The sequence below is a fragment of the Candoia aspera genome, chromosome 8 (genome assembly GCF_035149785.1).
Source record: "Candoia aspera isolate rCanAsp1 chromosome 8, rCanAsp1.hap2, whole genome shotgun sequence".
NCBI lineage: Eukaryota > Metazoa > Chordata > Lepidosauria > Squamata > Boidae > Candoia > Candoia aspera.
The window spans coordinates 29,863,653-29,888,007 of record NC_086160.1 but is presented as its reverse complement, the minus strand read 5'-3'; the positions used below and the strand labels follow the sequence as shown (position 1 = coordinate 29,888,007).

At 39.6% G+C, this 24,355-nt stretch overlaps 1 protein-coding gene across 2 annotated transcripts in view; it reads right to left on the bottom strand.

Annotated features, from left to right (window-relative positions):
• The window catches only part of AADAT (aminoadipate aminotransferase), a 44,319-nt gene extending 25,503 nt beyond the window's left edge, over window positions 1-18,816 (bottom strand). The window contains exons 1-5 of one of the 2 annotated variants that reach the window (XM_063310302.1): window positions 18,531-18,816; window positions 5,626-5,742; window positions 4,351-4,519; window positions 3,120-3,252; window positions 2,216-2,290 (exon numbers count right to left, since the gene is read on the bottom strand). In XM_063310302.1, coding sequence (XP_063166372.1) covers window positions 2,216-2,290; window positions 3,120-3,252; window positions 4,351-4,519; window positions 5,626-5,692 — 444 coding nt within the window. In that variant the 5' untranslated portion in view covers window positions 5,693-5,742; window positions 18,531-18,816. The remainder of the gene's footprint in view (window positions 1-2,215; window positions 2,291-3,119; window positions 3,253-4,350; window positions 4,520-5,625; window positions 5,743-18,530) is intronic. The other variant, XM_063310303.1, reaches the window with a different exon arrangement.
• Between the last annotated feature and the right edge of the window lie 5,539 nt (window positions 18,817-24,355).

Below are 24,355 nucleotides of genomic sequence, written 5' to 3'. Positions count from 1 at the left end.
TTTCCCACGTTTGTTCAGTTTGTTAGGATTACTGTTGTGTATTATCAATAAAACATTAGAAACCAGTTCCCTGTCTCAGAGTGTTTCCTGGGAGTCAGGACAGTCTGCATACTTGGCTGGCAACTGGACCCCCCCTGCTTCCGTGACTGCGTTGGTTGCTGGAGAGAGGAGAGCAGCTTGAATCTTGTGGTGCTGGCATTCCTTAGCTGGGAAGGAGATTGCCCCCGTAGTCCAGTTCAACAATGGGTTGTGGATCTTCAGCCAAGGTGTGCCCAGGACTATAGCCACATTAAGTGATGCCGTAACATAAAGTTGGATCCACTCAGTGTGGTCTCCCGTTGTTAGTTGCAAAGGTTCTGTGAACCCTCTGCCTTGAGGGGCTGGCCATCAATGGTCTCCACTTCTATGGGACGTGGCAATTCTATGGTCGGGATGTTGAAGTCTTGTATGGTCTGTACATCAATAAAATTGGTGGAAGCTCCGGAATCCACGAGGGCCTCTAGCTTGACCTGGTGCTCTGGGTTTACGTGCATTATTACTGGTAAGTAGTAAAAAGAGTGCCTGGAATCCTCGGAATGAGCCCTTCTTAATTGATTGATGGTCTCCCTGCTGAGCTCTGTGGAGGGAGACCGACGGAGTTTCCCTGGTTGGAAGTAGAGGCGGAGGTGGCTCTTGTTTCAGCTGCTTGCCCTGGGGCTCTTATGGAATTTGCTTGGCTTCTCGCTGGGCAAGCTCTCACCATGTGCCCCTGGACTCTGCAGTAGAAACAGAGGGCTCTCTCTCTCCTTCTCTGTCTCTCAGCCTCAGAAGTAAGCCTCCTGCTCGCCCCGATCTGCATCGGCTCCTCTGGTCCTGAGTAAGGAGATGCTGCGGAGAGAGCTGGAAATCCTGGAAGTGTCCTGAGGCCCCTGCCTCTCTCCGGCTGCATCTGTCTGAGCTCTTCTAGCCTGGCATCTATGACCACAGACAACTGATATAAGGCTTCTAGGGTAGCTGGTGTTCCCTGGCGCACTAATTCATTCTTAATTTCTTCATCCAGCCCGTTTGAATTGGTCTTTCAAGGCACTCTCATTCCAGTCCAGATCTCCTGCTAACAACTTGAATTCAGCGATGTAGATTCCCACTCTCTTGTTGCCTTGCTTGAGCTTCTGAATTTCCCGGCTGGCAGTGACCTCTCTGATCGGGTCGTCAAAGTGTGCTCGGAACCCTGCCAGAAAATTCTGGTAGTCGTTGAGAATTGGGTCATTGTTCTCCACCATGGGAATAGCCCATTTGGCTGCTGGTCCCTTTAGCAGACTTAGAATGAAGGTGACTCTGGTTCTGTCTGTGGGAAACTCTGCCGGTCTGCTGTTGAAAAATATTGTGCACTGTGTGAGAAAGGTTCTCAACTGTCCTGCTTCTCCTCCAAACTTCTCTGGTAGACTGCCCTGGGATCTCAAGACTACTGGTGGAGCTGCTGCTGCTGCTGGCACCAGTTATGGGTTAATCGGAGCTGGTTGTTGTAACTGCTGTAGCATGGCTGCTTGTAATGTGTTGATCTGGAGATCTACTTGTTGTTGGTGTTGTTGCAGGGCTGCTGCCAATTGTTGGATGGCTTGCTGAATTTCCTGGTTTTCTGAAGACATTTTCCAAATGTCTCTCCTTTATTTTTCTTTGTCCCTCCCTCTTTCAATGGGAGTAGGAGTTTCTTAGGATTGATGTCCTAACAGTCAGGAATCACGCTGAGATGAGGAGGTCTCTAGTGTTTATTACTGCTACATAAGACAGATTCCTAACAAACTGAAGAAGCGTGGGAAAACCCAGACAGATAAACCCCAAAAGTTAAGGCGGGTCTGATCTGTGTCTCTTTGAATGGCTGCTTAATTCCTCAGTACTACGCATGCGTTTTTCCCCCTGGATAGAGGCCCCCTCCTGCTTGCCATCAGTACTCATGACAGTATGTACCTTTGCATGGTTTTTTTTTTCTTAAAGGAACATGATTTAAAATCTGAAGAACTGCAAAAACTAAAGATAATTGTTCTCCTCTTTGCAGATTAGTTCAGCAAGTGCAAATCAGATTAGTTCATACTGAAAACAATTTTTGCCCCCTTCCCTCCTAGCTCAGCAAAAATTTTAAAAAAGGAAGCCCAGCATAAGCAGAAGCCAGATTCTAAATGTGTAGAAGGAAAATCATACCCTTTACCATCATGGTTTTCCAGATTTATGGAATACTCACAGCTGCTAATGTCCCAGGATAGGTGGGTGCATCCAAAAGAATGTTATCTCCAGGATTAATAAGCATTTCAAACACCTAGAAAAAACATAAACGACAGTAATTTTTCCTGCTGTTGACAAATATGGCCTTCGATGGTAACAACAGTAAAGAGAGTTGATTTTTTAAAAATCACAAAAAGTGAAAAAATATCTTTGGTGTACAGTAATAAAAAACACAGAGTAGAAGGTGAAGCAGAAAGTGGTTAGAAAACTTGTTTATTGCAATACATTTAAAAACCAAAGCCAATTCTGCACATAGCTAAGTTAAAGTACTTTTAAAAAATGGTTTCATCACAGTCCATTTTGCTTCTCTAAGAGTGTAAGCACCAAGACTTAACATCCAGCATGTGGCTTTGTAGTTGTTCTATTCAACTGCTTTCTTCATATGTTTTAAAAATTGTTTTATGGGATTACATGTAGTAAATTTTTATCTAAATAAAAAGAACAAGCAACACAAAGAGCCTCTGTGAGCTTCTGCACAAGCTCCAGTGAAAAGGATAATCTCTCTAAGGGAAGATCTCAGTGAAATAAGTAGGAGCTACAATGGCTTTACCAAAATAAGTCTCCCTTCTTACTACTTTATTCATTAGTATGTGAGCTGAGAAGGCAGGGATTAAACAGAGATATGTCCATAATGTTTATAGTAAATAATGGTGATACTTCTAATAGAAGAAAACAGGGCAACTTGGTACTAAAGACAAGCTATCTGCAAGGGTAAGCAATCTGATGTTCCCCAGATATTTAGGATTAGACTTGCATAATCCCTACAAGTCCAATTTATCTGGAAGACATAAAGCCACTGCAGCTTTTTAAAGGTACACAGTAGTTACATAATGTTCACTGTATATTATAGTTCTTTTTCTTACTTTACATAGCCCTTCTTGGCTCCCAGTAGTGATACACATCTCCATTTGTCCTTCCTGAGGACTATAGTCAGCTGTTGGAGGGTTATGGAAACTCTTCTGCAAATCCTTCATCCAGGACAACAGTTCTGGAATGCTAAATGTGATTACACCATTAAGACGTATCATGTATTTCTTCATAAGATTTTTGTTCTTTTTCATTAGACAAAACTGATCTACCTTTTAGTTCATTATGCAGTCACTAATCTGTGCAAATATCCTTTAGATCTTGGTTAAAACACTGACTTTTAATGCTTTAGTTTCTGTAATATAAAATACATCTTAGCTTAGACTTACTCTTACAATTATCATTTCCATTACCTTCATTACCCCTATTTCAGGGATAGGTAAACAAGAAAAATGAGGGTTAATAACAATCCAAGCTGCAGCTCTTAATTTCCAAATGTTTTTTTAAAGAGTCAAGTTTTTGCTGCTGTATGAAAAAAACAGGACTAGTGGGGCACTGTGGATTTCAGGAGAAGAACATTCTATTGGGACAGGACAACATTCAAAAAGGCTTGCTTTTGGAGCCATCCCTCCCTGATCTATTGAGGAGGAAGAATCAAGAGCATCCCCTTCTGGATTAATCAAATAGAATGGACAGATTGCCTCTGGGAGAGATGGCCCCATATATACCCTGAACCTAAGTAACCCTTGTAATGAATGCAGCTTCTGTAATATTGATGTAGCTCTGCTGTAGTGATTTTCACCTGCTACCATGTGGGCCATTGAATCTGTACCAGCTGAGTGGTCTTCAAGAGCAAATTCAAATAGAGTATGTTTCAACAGCAAGTTTGAAGTAACAAGGGAATGAATGACTAAGGCCTCCACTCTAAAAGGGTCTGTAACTGGTCTATTAGATGAAGCTGAGCAAATGCTGCCAAACTAAAGTTTCCACTTTGGTTTAGAAGGACCCCCAAGTTGTGGACCTGCTCCTTCAGGGAGAATGCAGTTTTGTCAAGAAGGGACCACAACAGAATCTGCTGCTTTTTGGACAAGCAAAAGATTCATTCTTGCCCTATTTCCTTCTTTTATATACATTAAATATTCCTTTTTGAGGGGGTCAACAATGGAAAAAAAGCTCTGAGGTAGATAAAGGAGACCATCTCTCCCTTCATCACATTTCTTTGGAAGTTTTTAAAAGGAGTTTGTTGCTTTAAAATCACAAGCTTTAACTTTGCTGCCATTAAAATACCCTGCTGAAGCAGAATACTGGAGAGCTCTCTTCATCAACTCTTCCTTGATTTCAACTCTTGTTTCATCTTTAATGATAATGGTAGCAGTTTTGAAAGGAAACGTGTTGGAATTTGGTGCTCCTCCAGCCAGAGAAATTAATGATGGGGGAGATTGCTGCATCAATTCAGCTACAGTAAAAGAATACACAAAAACAAAACTTAGATCACATATGACATTAGTGCTACCAGATCTGGGTTGCAAAAATCCAGGAGACTACTATGATAGCAACAAAAACCTAACCCTTTGTCTCCTCTAGGGGGTCACTGCAGCCCAGATCTGGTAGCCTTAGACAATACTGAAGATGTAAACTTTAGGCCTTCCTTAACTTAGAACATACCATTATGTGAAATTTAAACCTCATATTCCCCAATCACCAAAAGCTATGCTGTCTGGGAAATAACAGTATCACACAAAATGAACCCCAGCTTAGGGTAGGCTAGTACAATGCCTACTATGTGGACACTTTTTTCCCGGCGGTCTGTCATGAGCACTGATGGTGAGCAGGAAGGGGCTCCTATCCAGGGGGGAAAACGCATGCGTAGTAGTGAGGAATTGAGCAGTCATTCAAAGAGACACAGAACAGACTCGCCTTGACTTTTGGGGTTTATCTGTATGGGTTTTCTCACGCTTCTTCAGTTTGTTAGGATTTTCTATCTAATGTAGCAGTAATAAAACACTAGAGACTTATTCCTCGTCTCAGCGTGGTTTTTTGCTTGTTAGGACACGGTCTAGTTTTTCTGACTTTTCTATTATTAGAAAATATACTCATCTATTTATTTAACTAGGTTATGCTGGTCTTTGACGATCATAAAGATTTGATTTAACTAGGGGGCTGATATTATGTGAAGTGCCATCTTCCATGCCATATTTCCAATACCAGAAATACCAATTCTGTGCTCCATATGGAAGAGTTATTGGAACAGGAAACTCCAAAAACAAGATAGGTCTGGGGGACTCAGAGCTCACATAATTGTTTTCTATGTCATTTCTGAGCATTATTTTTCTTTTCCCCACCAATTTGTCTTCTGAGAAATAACTGGCAACAGACACTGTGGTACCTTTTCTTCTGAATGAGCAGCTCTCTCATGTCAGATATTCTGTGGAAATACCCACAACAGTTTATAAATCCCAGATGTGCCCACATATCATTTCTTCTTAACTACCATGTCTATGACAAACCCATAACTACAATCTGAGAAAAGTCTGAGGAACCAGTCACAAAGTATATACTTACTGAGGACTCTTATTGGAGATGCTTTTCTTGCTGCACTTACTGCAGTAATGAATCGTGAATAATTCATGCTTAATGCACCAAGTAACAAAGTCAATCTTTAAAATAAACTGGATATAGCTAAAATCAAGAGAAACAAACAAAGAAACATAATCATACAAAATATACTTTTAAAACACTACTATCTGAAACAAGCATTTAAAAAATCATAACATTCAAGAGAATGGGTCCCATCTATCACTTGAATTCTATTTGTTCAAAATATTTTCAACAGGAAATATTTATTTATTTATATTTCAAATTTCCATCATTGCCCATCTCCCCTGAAAAGGGGACTCTGGGCGATTTACAATCAAAATATTTTATTTTATTTAAAAATAAAAATATTCCTATTAGGGATATAATTTTGGAAAAATATTACCAAATATTCAATGTCAACAATAATATATACAGTATCAATATTTAATTATAATTTTCACCCCATCTGTCACAGAGTTGAAAACTTTATATTTACATTATCACCATTTTTGGTTCACCATTTGGGCTTTTGTATATAGAACTTTATTATTTTTTCAAGATATGGTTAAGGTAAAAACAAAAGGGAATTTCATTTTTTTCTATTACAAGCAAGTAGTCCAAAAGTGGTTGCCAAGTTGATATAAACACAGAAACAGAATGATTTCTTATTAAAGCTGTTAATTTAGCCATTTAAGCCAAGTCCATTAGTTTAACAATCCAATCTTCAACCGCAGGTATTTGTGGATCTTTCCATCATTGTGCGTATAACAATCTTGCATCCGTGATCATGTATAACAGCAACACTGCATATTGTTTCTCTAATTCCTTTTCCATCAATCCCAAAAGAAAAAGTTCTGGTTTTCTTTGTATATTTACTGTAAGAATCTTTTGAATAGTAATACATATTTGATCCCAGAACTTTTTAGCCTTCTCAAAAGTCCACCAAAGATGGTAAAAGGTTCCTTCGCCCTGTAAACATTTCCAACAGACGTTAGTTACACCATTATACATTTTTGACAACTTATCAGGAGTTAAATACCAACAATACATCATCTTATAGAAATTTTCTTTCCAATTATAATTCAATGTAAATTTCAAACCTTTCATCCACATATTCTCCCACTGATCCAACATATTGTATCCAAAATTCTTAGCCCATTTGGTCATGCAGTCCTTAACTTGTTCATCTTCCATATTCAGATGTATAACAAAATCTTATACATCTTAGTAATAACATGATCATCATTTATACAAAGGTCCATTTCAAACTGAGTTATTTCATTAACAATTTATAGTTCTTTTTTTCCAATTTAAAACGTTCTACCAGTTGCATATAGGTGAACCAATAACATGTAAATCCATCTAACTCTAACATTTCCTTTGTTTTAATTTTTGGTTCACCCTCCTCAAACTTTAACAAATCTTTATATTTTAACCAACTTATAGCTCCCACGTTTTCTCTTCTAACCAATGCTTCCTGAGGTGACAACCATAAAGGTACTTTTGGAGATAAGCTTATCTTATATTTGTTCCAGATTCTCAATATGTCATTCCTGATACAATGATTTTTTAAATCCTTGTTAACTTTAACTTTGTCATACCATAAATAAGCATGCCACCCGAATCTTAATTCATGTCCTTTGAGCTATAGTAGTTTCTTGTTCTCCAAGGTAATCTATTCCTTCATCCAAAGCAAACAACAGGTATCAAAGTACAATTTCAAATTAGGCAGACCCAAACCTCCTTGTTCTTTGGCATCTTGTAACGGTTTATGGTACAGTCGGTAAAAACAAGGCCTGGAGCTGACTGTAGTTCAGATCACGAACTTCTTCTTGCACAATTTAGGATCAGACTAAAGAGATTAGGGAAGACCCACAGATCAGCTAGATATGAGCTCACTAATATTCCTAAGGAATATGCAGTGGAGGTGAAGAATAGATTTAAGGGACTGGACTAAGTAGATAGGGTCCCAGAAGAACTCTGGACAGAAGTTGGCAGCATTGTTCAGGAGGCGGCAACAAAATACATCCCAAAGAAAGAGAAAACCAAGAAGGCAAAATGGCTGTCTGCTGAGACACTAGAAGTAGCCCAAGAAAGAAGGAAAGCAAAAGGCAACAGTGATAGGGGGAGATATGCCCAATTAAATGCAAAATTCCAGAGGTTAGCCAGAAGAGATAAGGAATTATTTTTAAACAAGCAATGCGCGGAAGTGGAAGAAGACAATAGAATAGGAAGGACAAGAGACCTCTTCCAGAAAATTAGAAACATTGGAGGTAAATTCCAGGCAAAAATGGGTATGATCAAAAACAAAGATGGCAAGGACCTAACAGAAGAACAAGAGATCAAGAAAAGGTGGCAAGAATATACAGGAAACCTGTATAGGAAGGATAACAATATCGGGGATAGCTTTGACGGTGTGGTCGGTGAGCTAGAGCCAGACATCCTGAAGAGTGAGGTTGAGTGGGCCTTAAGAAGCATTGCTAATAACAAGGCAACAGGAGACGACGGCATCCCAGCTGAACTGTTCAAAATCTTGCAAGATGATGCTGTCAAGGTAATGCATGCTATATGCCAGCAAATTTGGAAAACACAAGAATGGCCATCAGACTGGAAAAAATCAACTTATATCCCCATACCAAAAAAGGGAAACACTAAAGAATGTTCAAACTATCGAACAGTGGCACTCATTTCACACGCCAGTAAGGTAATGCTCAAGATCCTGCAAGGTAGACTTCAGCAGTTCATGGAGTGAGAATTGCCAGATGTACAAGCTGGGTTTAGAAAAGGCAGAGGAACTAGAGACCAAATTGCCAATATCCGCTGGATAATGGAAAAAGCCAGGGAGTTTCAGAAAAACATCTATTTCTGTTTTATTGACTATTCTAAAGCCTTTGACTGTGTGGACCATAACAAATTGTGGCAAGTTCTTAGTGGTATGGGGATACCAAGTCATCTTGTATGCCTCCTGAAGAATCTGTATAACGACCAAGTAGCAACAGTAAGAACAGACCATGGAACAACAGACTGGTTTAAGATTGGGAAAGGAGTACGGCAGGGCTGTATACTTTCACCCTACCTATTCAACTTGTATGCAGAACACATCATGCGACAAGCTGGCCTTGAGGAATCCAAGGCTGGAGTTAAAATCTCTGGAAGAAACATTAACAATCTCAGATATGCAGATGATACCACTTTGATGGCTGAAAGTGAAGAGGACCTGAGGAGCCTTATGATGAAGGTGAAAGAAGAAAGTGCAAAAGCTGGTTTGCAGCTAAACCTCAAAAAAACCAAGATTATGGCAACCAGCTTGATTGATAACTGGCAAATAGAGGGAGAAAATGTAGAAGCAGTGAAAGACTTTGTATTCCTAGGTGCAAAGATTACTGCAGATGCTGACTGCAGCCAGGAAATCAGAAGACGCTTAATCCTTGGAAGAAGAGCAATGACAAATCTCGATAAAATAGTTAAGAGCAGAGACATCACACTGACAACAAAGGCCCGCATAGTTAAAGCAATGGTGTTCCCTGTAGTAACATATGGCTGCGAGAGCTGGACCATAAGGAAGGCTGAGCGAAGGAAGATCGATGCTTTTGAACTGTGGTGTTGGAGGAAAATTCTGAGAGTGCCTTGGACTGCAAGAAGATCAAACCAGTCCATCCTCCAGGAAATAAAGCCAGACTGCTCACTTGAGGGAATGATATTAAAGGCAAAACTGAAATACTTTGGCCACATCATGAGAAGACAGGACACCCTGGAGAAGATGCTGATGCTAGGGAGAGTGGAAGGCAAAAGGAAGAGGGGCCGACCAAGGGCAAGATGGATGGATGGTATTCTAGAGGTGATGGACTCGTCCCTGGGGGAGCTGGGGGTGTTGACGACCGACAGGAAGCTCTGGCGTGGGCTGGTCCATGAAGTCACGAAGAGTCGGAAGCGACTAAACGAATAAACAACAACAAATGGTTTATGTTTAATTCTTGGTTTCTTGCCTTGCCAAATAAATTTGGAAATATCTCTCTGCCATTCTTTAAATAGTAAATCTGTTGACAAAACTGGTAAAGTCTGGAAAAGAAACAGCATCCTAGGCAAAACATTCATCTTAATCACAGATATTCTTCCCAAGAGACACAACTGCAATTTCCCCCATCTTATCGATTTTTTTTCACATCATTCCAAATTTTAACATATTTTGAAATAACATACTATTTTTAATTGACAAAATTATCCCCAGATATATGTCCTTTTTTTCAATCTGAAATCCTGTCTTACCCATCAATAAGTCTTGATTGGACAGGGTCATGTTTTTAGTTAACATTTTAGTTTTTTGTTTATTTACTTTAAGACCTGTCAATCACCCAAATTCTTTCAGTTTCTTCATCAGATGTTCTTCAGTTTCAAGGGAATCCTGTAATATCAAAACTAAATCATCAGCAAAAGCTCTTAATTTAAATTCCTCTTAATTTTTAGTCCCTTTATACGTTCATCACTTCTAATCTCTCTGTTTAAAACTTCCAGTACTAAGATAAATAACAAAGTTCATAGAGGACATCCTTGTCTTGTTCCTTTTTGTCAGAACCAAGCCCGCCTCTGGCTCGGAAAGTGAAACTATTTCTGAGTCAGATGAGGAATTGGAAACTTACTGGGCTGAAACCAGGAAAATGAAACTTCAGGATGAGTCAGCAGTGCGGGAAGAACCCAGGGCGCTGATTGGCCAGGATTTGGAGGAGGATTTGAATCTCCCAATCAGTGTGCACCAATGACGAGCTGAGAAGCGTGCCAAGGAGAAAGCAGCCCGATTGGCTACAGGAGACTCCAAGTGTGCCAGAGACCAGAAGAAAAGGCAGCCGCGTGAAGAGCGAGCTGCTGAAGTCTACCAATCTTCCCAGCCTGCAGTAGAGTCCTTACCTGCGTCAGAGACAGCGTCTGTAACCGAAGAGGAACCAGCACCTTTGCTCCACTCCAAGGAAGGATTGAAGTCCGCTTCTGCTGCCACCGAGGAATCTGCGTCAGCCACACCCAGCAGCCTTTGCCTTGCATCCAGCCTAGAAACTCTGCGATTTTCCCCGCAGCGTTGTCGTGTCTTGAAGCCTCAGCACAGCCGTTTGCCTTCCATCTTGTGCAGCTGTGCCTCATACGCTCAGTCACATTTTGGAATTTCACACCTATCTTGTTCAGGATCTGGATTCCAGTCCAGTTCGGGGCTTCCAGCAGAGTCCAGCCTTGTTCTGAGTTCTAAGACTTGCTCCATGTGCCCAGTCCAGAGACTCCAGCTGAGTTCGAGGCTTCCAGCCGAGTCCAGTCTTACTCTGAGTTCCCAGCCTTGCTCCAAGTCTCTAGTCCAGAGAATCCAGCCTAGTCCGCAGCTTCCAGTCAAGTCCAGCCTTGCTCTGAGTTCCCAGCCTTGCTCCTAGTCTCTAGTCCAGAGAATCCAGCCGAGTCTGGGGCTTCCAGCCGAGTCCAGCCTTGTTCCGAGTTTCCACCCTTGCCCCAAGTTCCAGTCCTACCTCAAGCCACAATCTAGTCCAGAGACCCTAGTCAAGTCCAGTCTTGCTCCAAGTTCCAGTTCTGCATCAAGTCTCACTCTAGTCCAGAGTTCCTAGCCAAGATCAGCCTTGTGTTCAGTTTGCAGTCCTGCTTCATGACCCAGTATTGTTCCAGTATGAGAACTGTTGCTTCCAGTTCATAGTACTTCAAGGACTTCTTTATTGTAAATAGTTATTTAATAAAGAGTATTTTTGATATTAATCTGCCTGGTTGCATAGTCTGAACAGGACACTTTTTGTATCTGACATAGTTCAGTTAGTTCATCATTTACAATGATAATTGCTTTTTGCCTTGATTCCTTGAATAAGATATTCTCCAAAGTCCATTATTTCCAAAACGTTAAACATAAAACTCCAGTTCAAGTTATCAAAGGCTTTTTTCTGCATCTAGAAAGATAAGAGCTGCTTGGCATTCATTATGGTATTGCAGATATGCTATAACATCCAAGGCCTCTCTTACATTGTCTTTCAAGTGTCTTTTTGGTAAAAATCCACATTGATCCTGATGAATAATTTCTTGTAAAACTTTTTTTCATTCTTTCTGCCAACACTGATGCAAATATTTTGTAGCCATTATTCAACAATGATGTTGGTCTATAATTTTTTACTAGGCAAGGATCTTGTCCTTTCTTTGGTATTAAGGCAGTATTAGCCTCTTTCCATGAGTCCAGCATTAAAGATCCTGCCAGAATAGAATTCATCAACGTTTTAAAAGGTAACAAAATCTGGTCTTCAAAATATCTGTAATATAATGCAGATAAATGATCAGGTCCTGGTGCTTTTCCCAACTTTTGTTTTTTTTAAATAGCTTCAACTATTTCAAAAGGAGTTATAGGATCATTCAATATTCATTTCTGTGACTGTGTAAGTTTAGCTAAATTTTGTCTATTCAAGTACTCATCCATCTTTTCCAGAGAGATTTCTTGTTCTTTATACAAGTTAGAGAAAAAGTTATGAAATACTTTTTTAATCTTTTCATTATCCAAAATTCCACATCTCCTTCCTGGATCTTTAATATCATTTCTCTTTCTTTCCTTAATTTATATGCTAACCATCTTCCTGGTTTATTAGCAAATTCAAAATGTCTCCATTTAGCATATTTCAACTTGGTTTCAATTTCTTTCACAGTCAGCATTGACACTTGTAGATGTAAGTTGATATAAAATATTGTTATCTGATGGTTTTTTCTGTAACTCTATTTCTTTCAATTTAATCTGGTCCAGGACCTTCTGTAATTTTTGTTGAGTTTTTTTTTTAAAGAATAGAGTTATGGTAAATAAAATGTCCCCTCATAACAGCTTTACTAGTGTCCCACAGTTTTCAATTCTCTTTGTTTAAATTAATTTCAAAAAAATCTTTTAATTTTTTCTTACAGTCATTCACAACCTCCACTTTTTGCAAAATAGATTCATTCAGTCTCCATCTATATGTTCTACAAATTTGTTTTATTGACATCTTAACCAGATGATGGTCAGAAAAAATCCTTGGTAAAATATCCACTTTAGAAATTTTATTCACCAACTCTTTCAAAACCCATATGTCAATTCTAGAAAAAGGTTTATGTCTCTCTGAGTAAAAAGTATATTCTTTTGCCAAGCTATTTTTATATCTCTATGAATCCACCAAAGCCAAATTGTCAATCAAATCAAAAAAAGGTATTGGTAATCACCTTGTTTTATTTTGTTTTTCCAATGTTCTGTCAATTAATGGTAACATAACTCCATTCCAGTCCCCCATTAAGCACCAACTTTGATATGAAAAAGTTGACAAATCACTCAAAAGCTGTGTAAAAAATTTACTCTTGTCTTCATTTGGTGCATAAAGTCCCACAATAATTGTTTTTATCCCATAGTTCAATTTCAACTGCTACATATCTACCATGCTCATCAGTTAATAACAGACGTGGTTTCTAATATGGTTTAATATATAATACAAGTCCATTAATCTTCTTTGTATTTGCTGAAATAAAGTCTTGACCCAAATTCTTATTAAATATTTTGTATCTTTTTTCTTTACATGTGTTTCTTGTAGGCATATCACATCATATTTCAATTTATTCAAATAATGAAAAAAAAATCTTTTTTGATGAGCATTTGCCCTATTTATATTCCAAGTAAGACAATTTAGAGCCATCTTTATAATTTCAACTCACCACAGTCTTTAGATGTAGCAGCGGTCTCTTCTTCTTGAAGTATAGGACCTCTGTTGTAGTTCAGATATTTGCTGGTCCAACTTAGCTCTGTATTTGGTCAAAAATTCCTTAGCCTTGAAGGTTGAAGCTAATCTAAACTTGAAGGTAAAACTAACCCCTTCCAATTTCTCCCAGCGGAAAGGAATCTTTTTTTTTTCCAGAACATCTGTCAGGAAAGTATATTCTTTTCTCTTCCTCAATATTCTCACAGGAATTTCTTTCAGCACTGTTAAATCTACATTTTCAATATTGAGTTTAGTATCAAAATGAGCTTGAAGAACCAAATCCCTCGTTTTTCTCCTAGCGAACTGAACCAATACATCTCTTGGTTTATTTTAATATCTGAATTAATCCAAAAGACTTTTTCCATCTCCTCTATCATTTTATCTTCCTCCCAGTCAATTAAATCTGCCAAGGCCTGTGCAATTTTATCTTTAAGATTTTCCTCTCTTTCTTCAGGAATCCCCCTAAGTCTTAAGCAAAATTCCTTCTCTCTCAGTTCTAATAATGCAATTCTGTCCAAATCATTTTCTCTTGCTCTCTCCAATGCATCAACTCTATTGTCAACCTTTTAATTCCTCCCTCAAATTTCATTTCCACTTTTTCCAATTTCTGATCAAGTCTTTTCTCAAATTCAGCAAATCTTTTATCAACTTGTTCTTTCATATTTTGAAAAGACTGGGCGATGGATTGTGTGATTTTTAATGTAAATTCTTCAAATAACATTTTCATATAGTCCAAATCAGCAGGTCCCCCAGACCCACATCTTACTTGCTTTCTAATGGTCATAATTTCTCCTTTACTTTAATATTAAAAAAGAATGTATGTATGTATGTATGTAAAAATTATATGGTTTCAGTCTTCCAATATTCTAAAAAAAATCCCAATAGTTTATACTTTAATATTATTTAATATACTTTAATATTCTAGTGACCAAACGTTGTAATTACAGGACGGAAGAAATCTATACTTAATAAGTAAAAAAAATTATCTAATCGCAAACTTTGGATTGAAACTTGAGCTTCCTAGTGTCAATATTTAAAACACAGGCTTTCCAACGTTTATATTTTGAAACAGTATCCAATCACAGCTTAAAAAGCTAGCCACAACAAAACTTTCTCGTATAGTCTAAAAATAGTTTCAGTCTCAGATCCAACAAAATCTGTTAAGTAAAAAATCTTTTGTATAAAAATATAAAAAATAATAGAAATCAGAGAACAATTTTATCCCCCTAGAAAGAAAATAAAAAATTCTCAGTAAAAACAGTACATCTTTTAGATTCCTTGCTCGACTTACAATCCATAAAATAGGTAAATCTCAATTAAAAATAATTCACAAAAAATAATGATAAATCCCCCAAGAGAAATAGTATTTCTGTATCAGAAATAGCCTCTTAAGATCCAATAAGTAAAGTACAAAGTGAATTAAGAAGTGGGATGGTCGGAATTAGTGTCCCTTTAAGGGCTTCAAAAACGCGGTTTGGACAAGATGATTCTCCCGCTTCTCAGCTTCAAATCCACAACCCTCCAGCAAGCTGCAGCTGCCCAGAAGACCTTGGGAGTGATTCCAAGCTTTCCTCCTTCCTGGGGAATGATTCAGGGCTCAGAATCTTGCCTCAGCCACCAGTTAAACACCACACTGCAGATCTAGCTGAGAGAGCCAGCTAGAAACTATCTTCTGCCATTACTCCCCCACTGGAACCCTCTCACCATTTGAGCTTTTCTTAAGGGTATATAGGACTTTCTAGGACTACCAAACAAAATACATTGTCTGATTTTTTTTAAACAGATTATCTGGGCAGTTAAAAATCCTCTAAAGTAGTATGGTGTTTGTTTGTTTATCATATTTTTATTACCGCCCATCTCCCCCATACTTCCAAAAGTGGCCTTACATAACTCTGGTAAGAAATTGTGAAAAAGACAATAAAATAATAGATGGAATGTATAATTGTACAGATTACAAAATGTGTCACAACATAATCAGAATGGATATATAAAACTACCCTACAAAATGTTTCAAACTGATTTTTCTATTCCTTGGTTCCTTGTTCCTTAAATACATAAAAAAGCCATCTTCTGAAATATTTTATTTAATTTTTGAAGAGAGCTTTTGGAAAATTGAACTAGAATCTGCTGAGTTACTATATAAAACAGGGGTACATAACTGGAGATCCCAGAATCCCATACAGAACCTCAAATTCTTAGATCAGGCCCTGAACTCCCTCCCAAAGTTGCCATGACTTTAATGTGACAGAAGGCATATATGAGGAGGAATCATATTAGAGACATTAATTTTAATGTAGAATAAATTCAGGGTTTGTCCTAGACTTCTTTGTTCTGCTCCTGCCCACTTTTTGCCAGTCAGAAATCAAGTGTCATCCCTAGCCAAAAAGATACTATGCATCCCTGACATAAACATGTTTAAGCACAAGTGCTCATACATTTCTGGAGAGAATTAAAAGGCTGGAAAAGTACAAAGACTTTAGCATTTCACACTAAATTTTTAGATTTAGGAGTTACCAATTATTGTATGTGTCCTTCCTCAACATCCTTCTTTGTATGTAAAATTGTTTTATATACTGATGTGGGATAGGAGAAAAATAACTTATTCACTATATAATTTATTTATTACTTATTTGCCAGCAGGAAAAAAAAATCTCCTAATGGTAAAAATTACTCAGTTGCAACAGGGAGCAATCATGTTCCCCCTGCTTCTCTCTCATAATTCAAGATTTCTGGCAAACGGAAAAGAAGATAGTTGGAGGTTATGTACATGTGTTTGTCTAGGATTGGCACAGGAAAAATTATCCAGATAAAACACAAGACTAACTGTGACTGTCTTGGGATTGAGAACTCCAGAGAGAGTGGGGATACATTCCAAGAACAGAAATATTGCTGTGTTTCATTTGGGAAAATCATTGTTCCAGCTGGATAGATATGGCACCTGCATATTATCTGGGATTATCTACACCTTCTTTCAAGGCTTCCTGTTTTCCAAAACAGAATTAATCTAACTGCTACTTAAAAGGTTCTCCAAAGAATTTGTGTGTGTGGCAAGAGGATACAAAGGTGGTACAGAGACTGTTGTATTTTTTTATCATTTTATCATTAGGGTTATTCCTTAATTATATGTACCTGCATTGCATATGTGCAAGATAAATATAGTATATTATACCATGAGGCTTTGGGGATTCTGCTAAAACAGTAAGTGCATCTGGTATCTTGAAAATGTTGCAGGCAGATAGAAAATAAAAGGTAACTTACATAGGAATATGATTCCATGTATACCCAGCTGTAATGATTACCCCAGCCCAAATACTCAGACTCACAAGAGGCTGCTATATGAAATCTGATTTATTAAGGAACTTAGGGCAAATACAGAGAAAGCTGAGAATGAGCAAAAGCGCGCCAAATACAAACTTAAACCTTTGGTGCAAACGTATCCCGCCTCCCTCGTAACAGCCCCGCCCATCACAGGTGCTAGCAATCGTCAAAGCTGCTAGCCTGGGAAAGTAACCTTGAACGCAGTAGATAATGCAAATACATTCCAGAGCAAAGCCAAAAGATAAATACTCCCATCCTCCCGAGAAAGATGAAACACGCATCCAGCTAATGACATGCGAAACGTTACGATGTATCAAAGACATTGAAACGGCGAACATGACACCAGCCCTTTCCATTTTTTGTTCTAATTGTGGGCTCTTGAACAGATGTACTAACTAGCTGCTGTCTAATCTTTTTCAGCTTGGAATTCCAAGACTGCCTTTTCTACTCTGGTAAGTAAAGGTTGAAAAACATTTTTTCAAGGGATTGTATGTAAAATATATCTTTATGAAATGTATTTTTTCCAATAAGCAACAACCACTCCCTTCTTATTAACAGCTGCAATAAACATGCAAGCCCACTGATAGACTGGATATGTTTTTACTACGCACTTCCCAGCTGCTATTTATCAAATGCTGGGGAACAGAATTTTAATTATTTTCTCTTGTTCCTATTATAATCTGTCTAGAAATACATTTCAGGGCACCACCATTCTGGAAAAATTCAGCTGCATGACTCAAAGAGATACCTTCAACCAGAACTGACCTGTCAGATATGCTCCTCCAACAAGTTGTTAGTTGTCCCCCACTTATATAAATGAGGAAGTACTGAGGCCAGCATTCATTGTTCTTCATTATGGCTCCAGTCTTATAGAACAAGCTTCAACATCTGTAATTTCTTTCCACAAGTTTATTACTGTGGTCATAATTTTATCTATTTTGATATGGATACAGTCTATTTTGTGGATCTTTCAAAACTACCACGGGCATGGTATTAATTGTATTGAGTATTCTTAACTGGATGTTTAAAATTAGCAGTTGATACTGTTGTTAACCACTGAGAGTCCTCAACAGTATGCAAATGCAACAAAATAAATGAATTCATTAAAAATATAAAGCACCAAGCCAGGATTTCTTTAGCCACAAATTACAATGGTTGGGTTTATATATTAGGCAAAAATTAGGCCAATCACATTATGGCTTAGTACAATGTGTGAAACAAGGTAAGGCAATTATGCCTAATATGAATTTTGACTATTTATTCCAGGCATCTCTATCTACCCTGTCTGCCTGAAACTTCCGGATGACCACTAAATGGCAACAAAGAGTATTTTCTGTATTTCTATGCTACCATCTAGTGGTTGTTCAGTTTTTTTTATACAGTAATCCATATATGGTGGCCCATACATCAGGGGAGAAGGACTTCTCTCCTATGCATACCCTTAATGCTAGTCTTCTTTAACAGGCGCTGAATGTTTCTTTTCACCCATTTTACACCTCACTCTCTGTCAGTCTCTGTGCTAGAATAGCCACACAGAGATAGGAGGCTATTCTAAAAACCGACAGCAACTATTAGGGTACTGTTCCTGTGCAGAGTGAATAGCTTTTCCTGCCTGCTTCTCCAACCGCAAATTGCGAGGCGGACAGCTACTGATCTGGAAAGAGGGACAGACAGGATGAAAAGGATTAAGCAAGGCCACGCTTCCTCTACTCCACTGCATTTCGCTCAAAGACAAAACAAAAAGCCAGGCGATCGAATGGAAAAGCCTCCGCGAAACATCTCCCTACCTGTCTGGACAAGGCCGGCCCAAGAAAGACGTAGGAAGGGAACACGTACCGAGGGCGCCAGCGGCCGGTCAGCTTTCAAGCGTTATGGCCGGCGGCGAAAGTTGGATTCTAGCGAGGCGCGGCGACTGCGGGGCCTGGGTGTTGCTGCTGCTGCTGCTGCTCAGAACGAGCCTCCGGAATAATCCCAACCTTTTCCTTAATCCCGCTGCTGCGAGCCGATCCTCAGACTCGGGGCTGTAGAAGTCGCTTCTCTGCTCAGCGTTTATGGCTCTTCTGCCTGCCCGCAACTCGGGAATCGGTTTTGGGCTCGCAGAAAGGCTGATCTCCTTGCCTAGCTACATTGCTTGATTCCGTTCTGGGCATGTGCGCGCGCGCGCGCGTGTGTGTGTACACGTTCACGTGCGTTTCGGCTCCCGGGTAGCTGTGTGCAAACAAATGCGTGAACCGTGTGGAATTTTATTTATTTTTTATTTTATTCTCTGCTCCACCCCCGTCCTATTCAGTAGTTGGAACATGTTTGTAACACTTTTCCCTAAGAAATGGTCAAAACGAATTCAACAACTAAAATAAAACAAACATTAACAGTAGTGTAATACTAGTCGCTGCGCTTCAGTCCAAGACATGTAGTAATTAGTTTAAGGCAGTGTTTCTCAACCTTGGCTGCTTGAAGATGTGTGGACTTCAAGTCAGCTTCAACCAACCTTGCTGGCTGGGGAATTCTGGGAGTTGAAGTCCACACATCTTCAAGTTGCCAAGGTTGAGAAACACTGGTTTTAGGTAAACTTTCCCTGGGCAGTTTAAACCCTCAAAGAGTGCACAGCTCTGAAACTTACAAAGTAATACTAAAGGCATATTACTGAACATGTACAGAGTGTTGCCTTACATCCACACTGAACCATATCTCATCTTAAAACAGCCTGGAGCAAGCTTTCCTCCTATTAGTTCCTGTCTTTCCTCACTGTTCTTGTGTTCACCGCCCACAGTGCCCATTGTTAGCACTTGTGCAGATATTTTGTACACTTCTACATGCCCTTTAAAAAACAGTAAAATCCAGAGTACCTCATTTTATAGTATAGGTACCTTTTACTAGATTTTTAGCTTTTATTTGCTAATAGTGGCATTCATGAGATCAGCTAATTTTTTCTAAAGAATTTGTCCTTAGGGAGCAGGGATATCTGCTTTACATCCTTCTTTCTTCAGCATCAGCATGCATATGCTGGAAAGATAAGCTCCTTTGCAGGTAAATCATTCATAGTAGAGGGGAAATGTCAAAGTAAAAGGCAAATGTATTTATTCTGTTTTGCTTTCTGGAACTCAATATATAGTGTTCCTGTTTCTGTTTTTCTCCTGAGTGTAAGCACCTTGTGAAGTATGTTGGGTTCAGTAATAGTGATGACTCTTAAGTAATCAACTGAGCTTCCATAGGTAGGGTGAATTTTTACCTTGGTCTCATCAGTTTTCATTTTTCTAGTGGTATGCAGAGATGTCCAAAAAGCACCATTAATGCTCTGAAAACTGGTATAGTTTGCATACTTATGCAAAACTCCTGCATGTATGGTTGCAGCAGCTGTTCAGGGAATAAACAGAGGAAGAAAGGGAAGGGTAGATGGGCATTTCTGCAGATATTGAAGCTCCTGCCATCTACCCACCCAAACATTTATGAGCCTGAAACAAAATAGAATATCCATACTTTTGGAGAATCATGTTTCTGTTCCATGTACTTTGACTAAAGGGATTATTCCCACTAAGAAAAAAATAACATGAAAAACATTAACACATAGATCAGTAATTGAAGGATAACTCCCCTATGAAATATATGTAATGAAGATTAAAATATGCTCTTGGAAGAAGCTTTAGTTGTTCTTAGGATTTGTCCTACATGCTTACAGGGTCTACTTTTTTGCACTGCACTCACCTGATTCTTACCAGGAAGCTAACGAATGCATGATGCCACCAGGTTTTATTTATCAGTCAGCTTGTCACAGGATCTGTTGGTGTTCAGGGCTTTGAGGGAGTGGCTGGGCCAAGATCACCCAGCTGGCTTCTGTATCTGAGGCTGACTAGAAGCTGGGTCTCCCTGCTCCTAGTGTAGCACTTTAACCACTACATCATGCTGCCTTTCTGCAGGACACTTCACTAAACCCATTAAAATCAGTGGGGCCTTAGTTTATCTAGTTTCATTGATGTTGATGTGTCTATACAATTCTACGGGCATTATTAAATATATCCACAGATGTTTAAATATTATGTAATATGTTATTGAATAATTATTGTTTTTATGGCATCTTGCTTCATCTACAAAATAGAATACATAGTCTTCCTCATCCAGTTTTATTCTGTTGGAATATTTTCCTTGATGTTTACAGTAAGTTTAAATTAAGAAAGATTGTATAGGCAGTAGTAATGCTTGGCTCCTGTCATTATAAAAGAGACATCATGTAGCAAAACCCATGTAAAGGAAGAAATATATCTTATGCATAGAAAAACATACGGGTAGTCATTGCTTAACAATGGTAATTGGGACTGGAATTTCCATCGCTAAGCAATATGGTCGTAAAGCGAGACATCATGTGACTGCATCGCTTAGCAATGACAATCCCAGCAATTCCCCTTGCCATGATTAAGTGAATTTTAGTGGTTGTTAGCCAAGCACCCACCCTAATCCAAGCTGTTCCAGGCTTGGTCCCTTCCAGCCCTGAGCCTCAGTAAGGTAAGGGACTGCCTCCAACTCCCCTCACCCTCCTATCTCCCCCCATCTCTGCCCTTTTGGCTGCCCTACATCCTGCCTTGTGGGGCAGCAAGCAACCCCAGAACCGCATGGCTCTGAGGCTACTTGCCATACCCCAGGAAGCCGCAGTTGCCTCAGCCCATTCCCAGCCACAATCACCCTCGCCACTCTGCACTCCACCATCCTAGCTGACCTTGCCATCTTCTTGCATCCAGTGCTGACGAGGTGTGCCTGGCCTGGCAGCTGGGCTGGGCTGGCTTCAGGTGTGGAAAAAGAAAAAAAATGGTAAAGGAAGCCCCTTTGCAAAGAGCTCTTGGGTGGGGCTGAGCCAGCTTCCCGTTCCAAAAAGGAAAAAAGGCCCCTGAGGTTGTAAGTGTGGGCCAGCTGCCAAGCACCTGAATTCTGATCATGTGACTGCAGGGTGCTGCAACAGCCATAACTTCAGGCACCAGTCATAAGTCACTTTTTCAATGCATTTGTAACTTCAAACAGTTGCTGAATGAATGGTCATTAAGGACTAGCTGTATCTGTTTTAGTTCTAGATAAAGAGACATCTGTTTTAACTATAAATAAGAAGGTATCTACTTTCACCCTAAGACAAGGAAACATTTGATTGTATAAGCTAACACATTCCATTCCATTGATAATGATTGGCTTAATCTTTAAACTAAAAGACCTGTAAAAAGGAAGATGGAGAGGCAGTCCATTGTGGCCTCCCATCCAAATGTACTTGCTAATTTTGGATTGAATAAATATATTTTCTTTGATCTCCACTGAACGTCTGGTGTGTATTGTTAGAATTCCCAGCTTGGAAATGAACCAAGGAAAAAGGAGGCTGATCCTTCTGGCAATTTATGGTGAGCCAGCCAGGAGTCCCAAGCAAATTAGGTCAGTGGTGCGGGGATTTGAGGATGCATAGCTGGCATGGGGCTATTTTTGCTTTGGTGCCTCCAGTTTATCCCTGCTGTTTCTCACTGGGGAGTAAAGGGACTCTTGGCTTTGCCAACCGATCAGGTGGACTGTCAAAGCTTCCTATTGGTAAGTACCTTTTAAAATTCTTTTATTGTAATTTCAGCATGAATATTTGGTCATTCTGCACCACAAATTTTTGAAAAGATTTTGTGGGTTGAACATGTTACGTTTTAAAGGAGTTGGACTTCCTTGGGGGGTCTCAGGGTCTCCTGGAAGGAACCTAAAACCCACTGGACACACGTGTCAGCTTTAAAATAGGGACATAGATTGGGGGACAGCAAAACCCCTAAGGATTCACCCTAGCTAAGCTCCTTACTCATTGGAGTAAAGGAAAGCTTCCTGTTCAACCTGGTATGCCAAAAATGTGCACTAGGATTTTGCATTGCAAGTGGACCAAATATTTAGACAATTGTGGCAGGTAGATTTGGCCAAACATTTTGTATGTTTTAATATTGTCAGTTTTAACTATTCTGGTGCTGTCTTAAGGACCTGGTGTCCCAGCAGATTGAGTACTGATATCTCTGGGCTAACTTGTCAGATGGGAATTGCCCACACAGTCCCAAGATCCTTGTCTTCCTCCACCAGATGAAATCTCAGGCAACCCTCCACCATATCACCCCAAGAAATCAGCCTCTACAAAACCCCAGGTGATAGCACCCCTTTGAATGCAGCCAACTGGAACTGTGGGGGAAGAAGGGAAAAGTTGTGACTGTTGGAATTCACACCCCATTTCCCCCTTCTGATTTGGTAACTTGGCAACGGCATATCCCTTTGTTCTGAAAGGATCCTTTAGCTGTCACAAAAAGGTTTCATACTATTTTAAAGTCTCATCAACCCACTTGGGCTGATGTCCAGGAATTAATGGATGTTCTGTTGACCCCAGATGAGAGATTAAAATTGGCTGAAAAATGCATAGAAATAGAAAAAATGTGATTGCCTAGTTGTCCCAGTTCCGGGACAAGCAGCTCCTGAACCCAAGGTGGGCTGGCCCCACTGGATCCCCAGTGGGATTATAATGTTGATGATCATTGGGCAATATACAATTGGGCACTTACTAATTTATTGCAAGCCCTAGAGGAAAAGGCTAAAAGACCTCTGAACTGGCCAGAATTTCAGAGTACTCAGCAAAGGGCTGATAAAAACCCTGATGCTTATCGTGTCAAGCTTGTAGAATCTGCTCAGGCGTATGCTCAAATCAACTCAGCAAATGAAAGGGATTGGAGGTTTACAAATGTTGCTTTTGTAAATCAGGCAGCACCTAATATCAGGAAAACATTTTTTTTAACAGTTGTATCTAACTGGCAGATACAGCAAAGGATTGTTACTTTGTCATGGTGCTGCAGCTTGAGCACCTCAATGACACCATGAGCTAAACTGTGAAGAGCCACCCAAGACGGGAAGGTCATGACAGAGAGGTCAGACACAATCTCTGGGGAAGGTAACGGCAGCCCACCCCAGTATTCTTCCTGTGAAAACTAAATGGATCAATACAACCAGAGATATGTCGGTATACCATCGGAAGATGAGACTCCCAGGTTGGAAGATGATCAAAATGCTACTGGGGAGGAACAGAGGATACATTCAACTAGCCCCAGATGTGATGACACAGCTAGCTCAAAGCCGAAAGGACGGCTAGTGGCCGACGGTGCTGGTCGTGAATGGTGATTCTGATGTTCTAAGGATCAACGCACCATTGGAACCTGGAATGTAAGATCTATGAGCCAGGGCAAATTGGATGTGGTTATTGGTGAGATGTCAAGATTAAAGATAGACATTTTGGGCGTCAGTGAACTGAAATGGACTGGAATGGGCCACTTCACATCAAATGACCACCAGATCTACTACTGTAGACAAGAGGACCACAGAAGAAATGGAGTAGCCTTCATAATTAATAGTAAAGTGGCTAAAGCAGTGCTTGGATACAATTCAAAAAACGATAGAATGATCTCAATGATCTCAATTCGAATTCAGGGCAAGCCATCTAACATCACAGTGATCCAAATATAGGCCCCAACCACAGATGCTGAAGAAGCTGAAGTAGATCAGTTCTGTGAGGATCTGCAGCACCTACTGGACAAGATGCCTAAAAGAGACGTTATTTTCATCACAGGAGACTGTGTCCTAACAGTCAGGAATCACGCTGAGACGAGGAGTAGGTCTCTAGTGTTTATTAC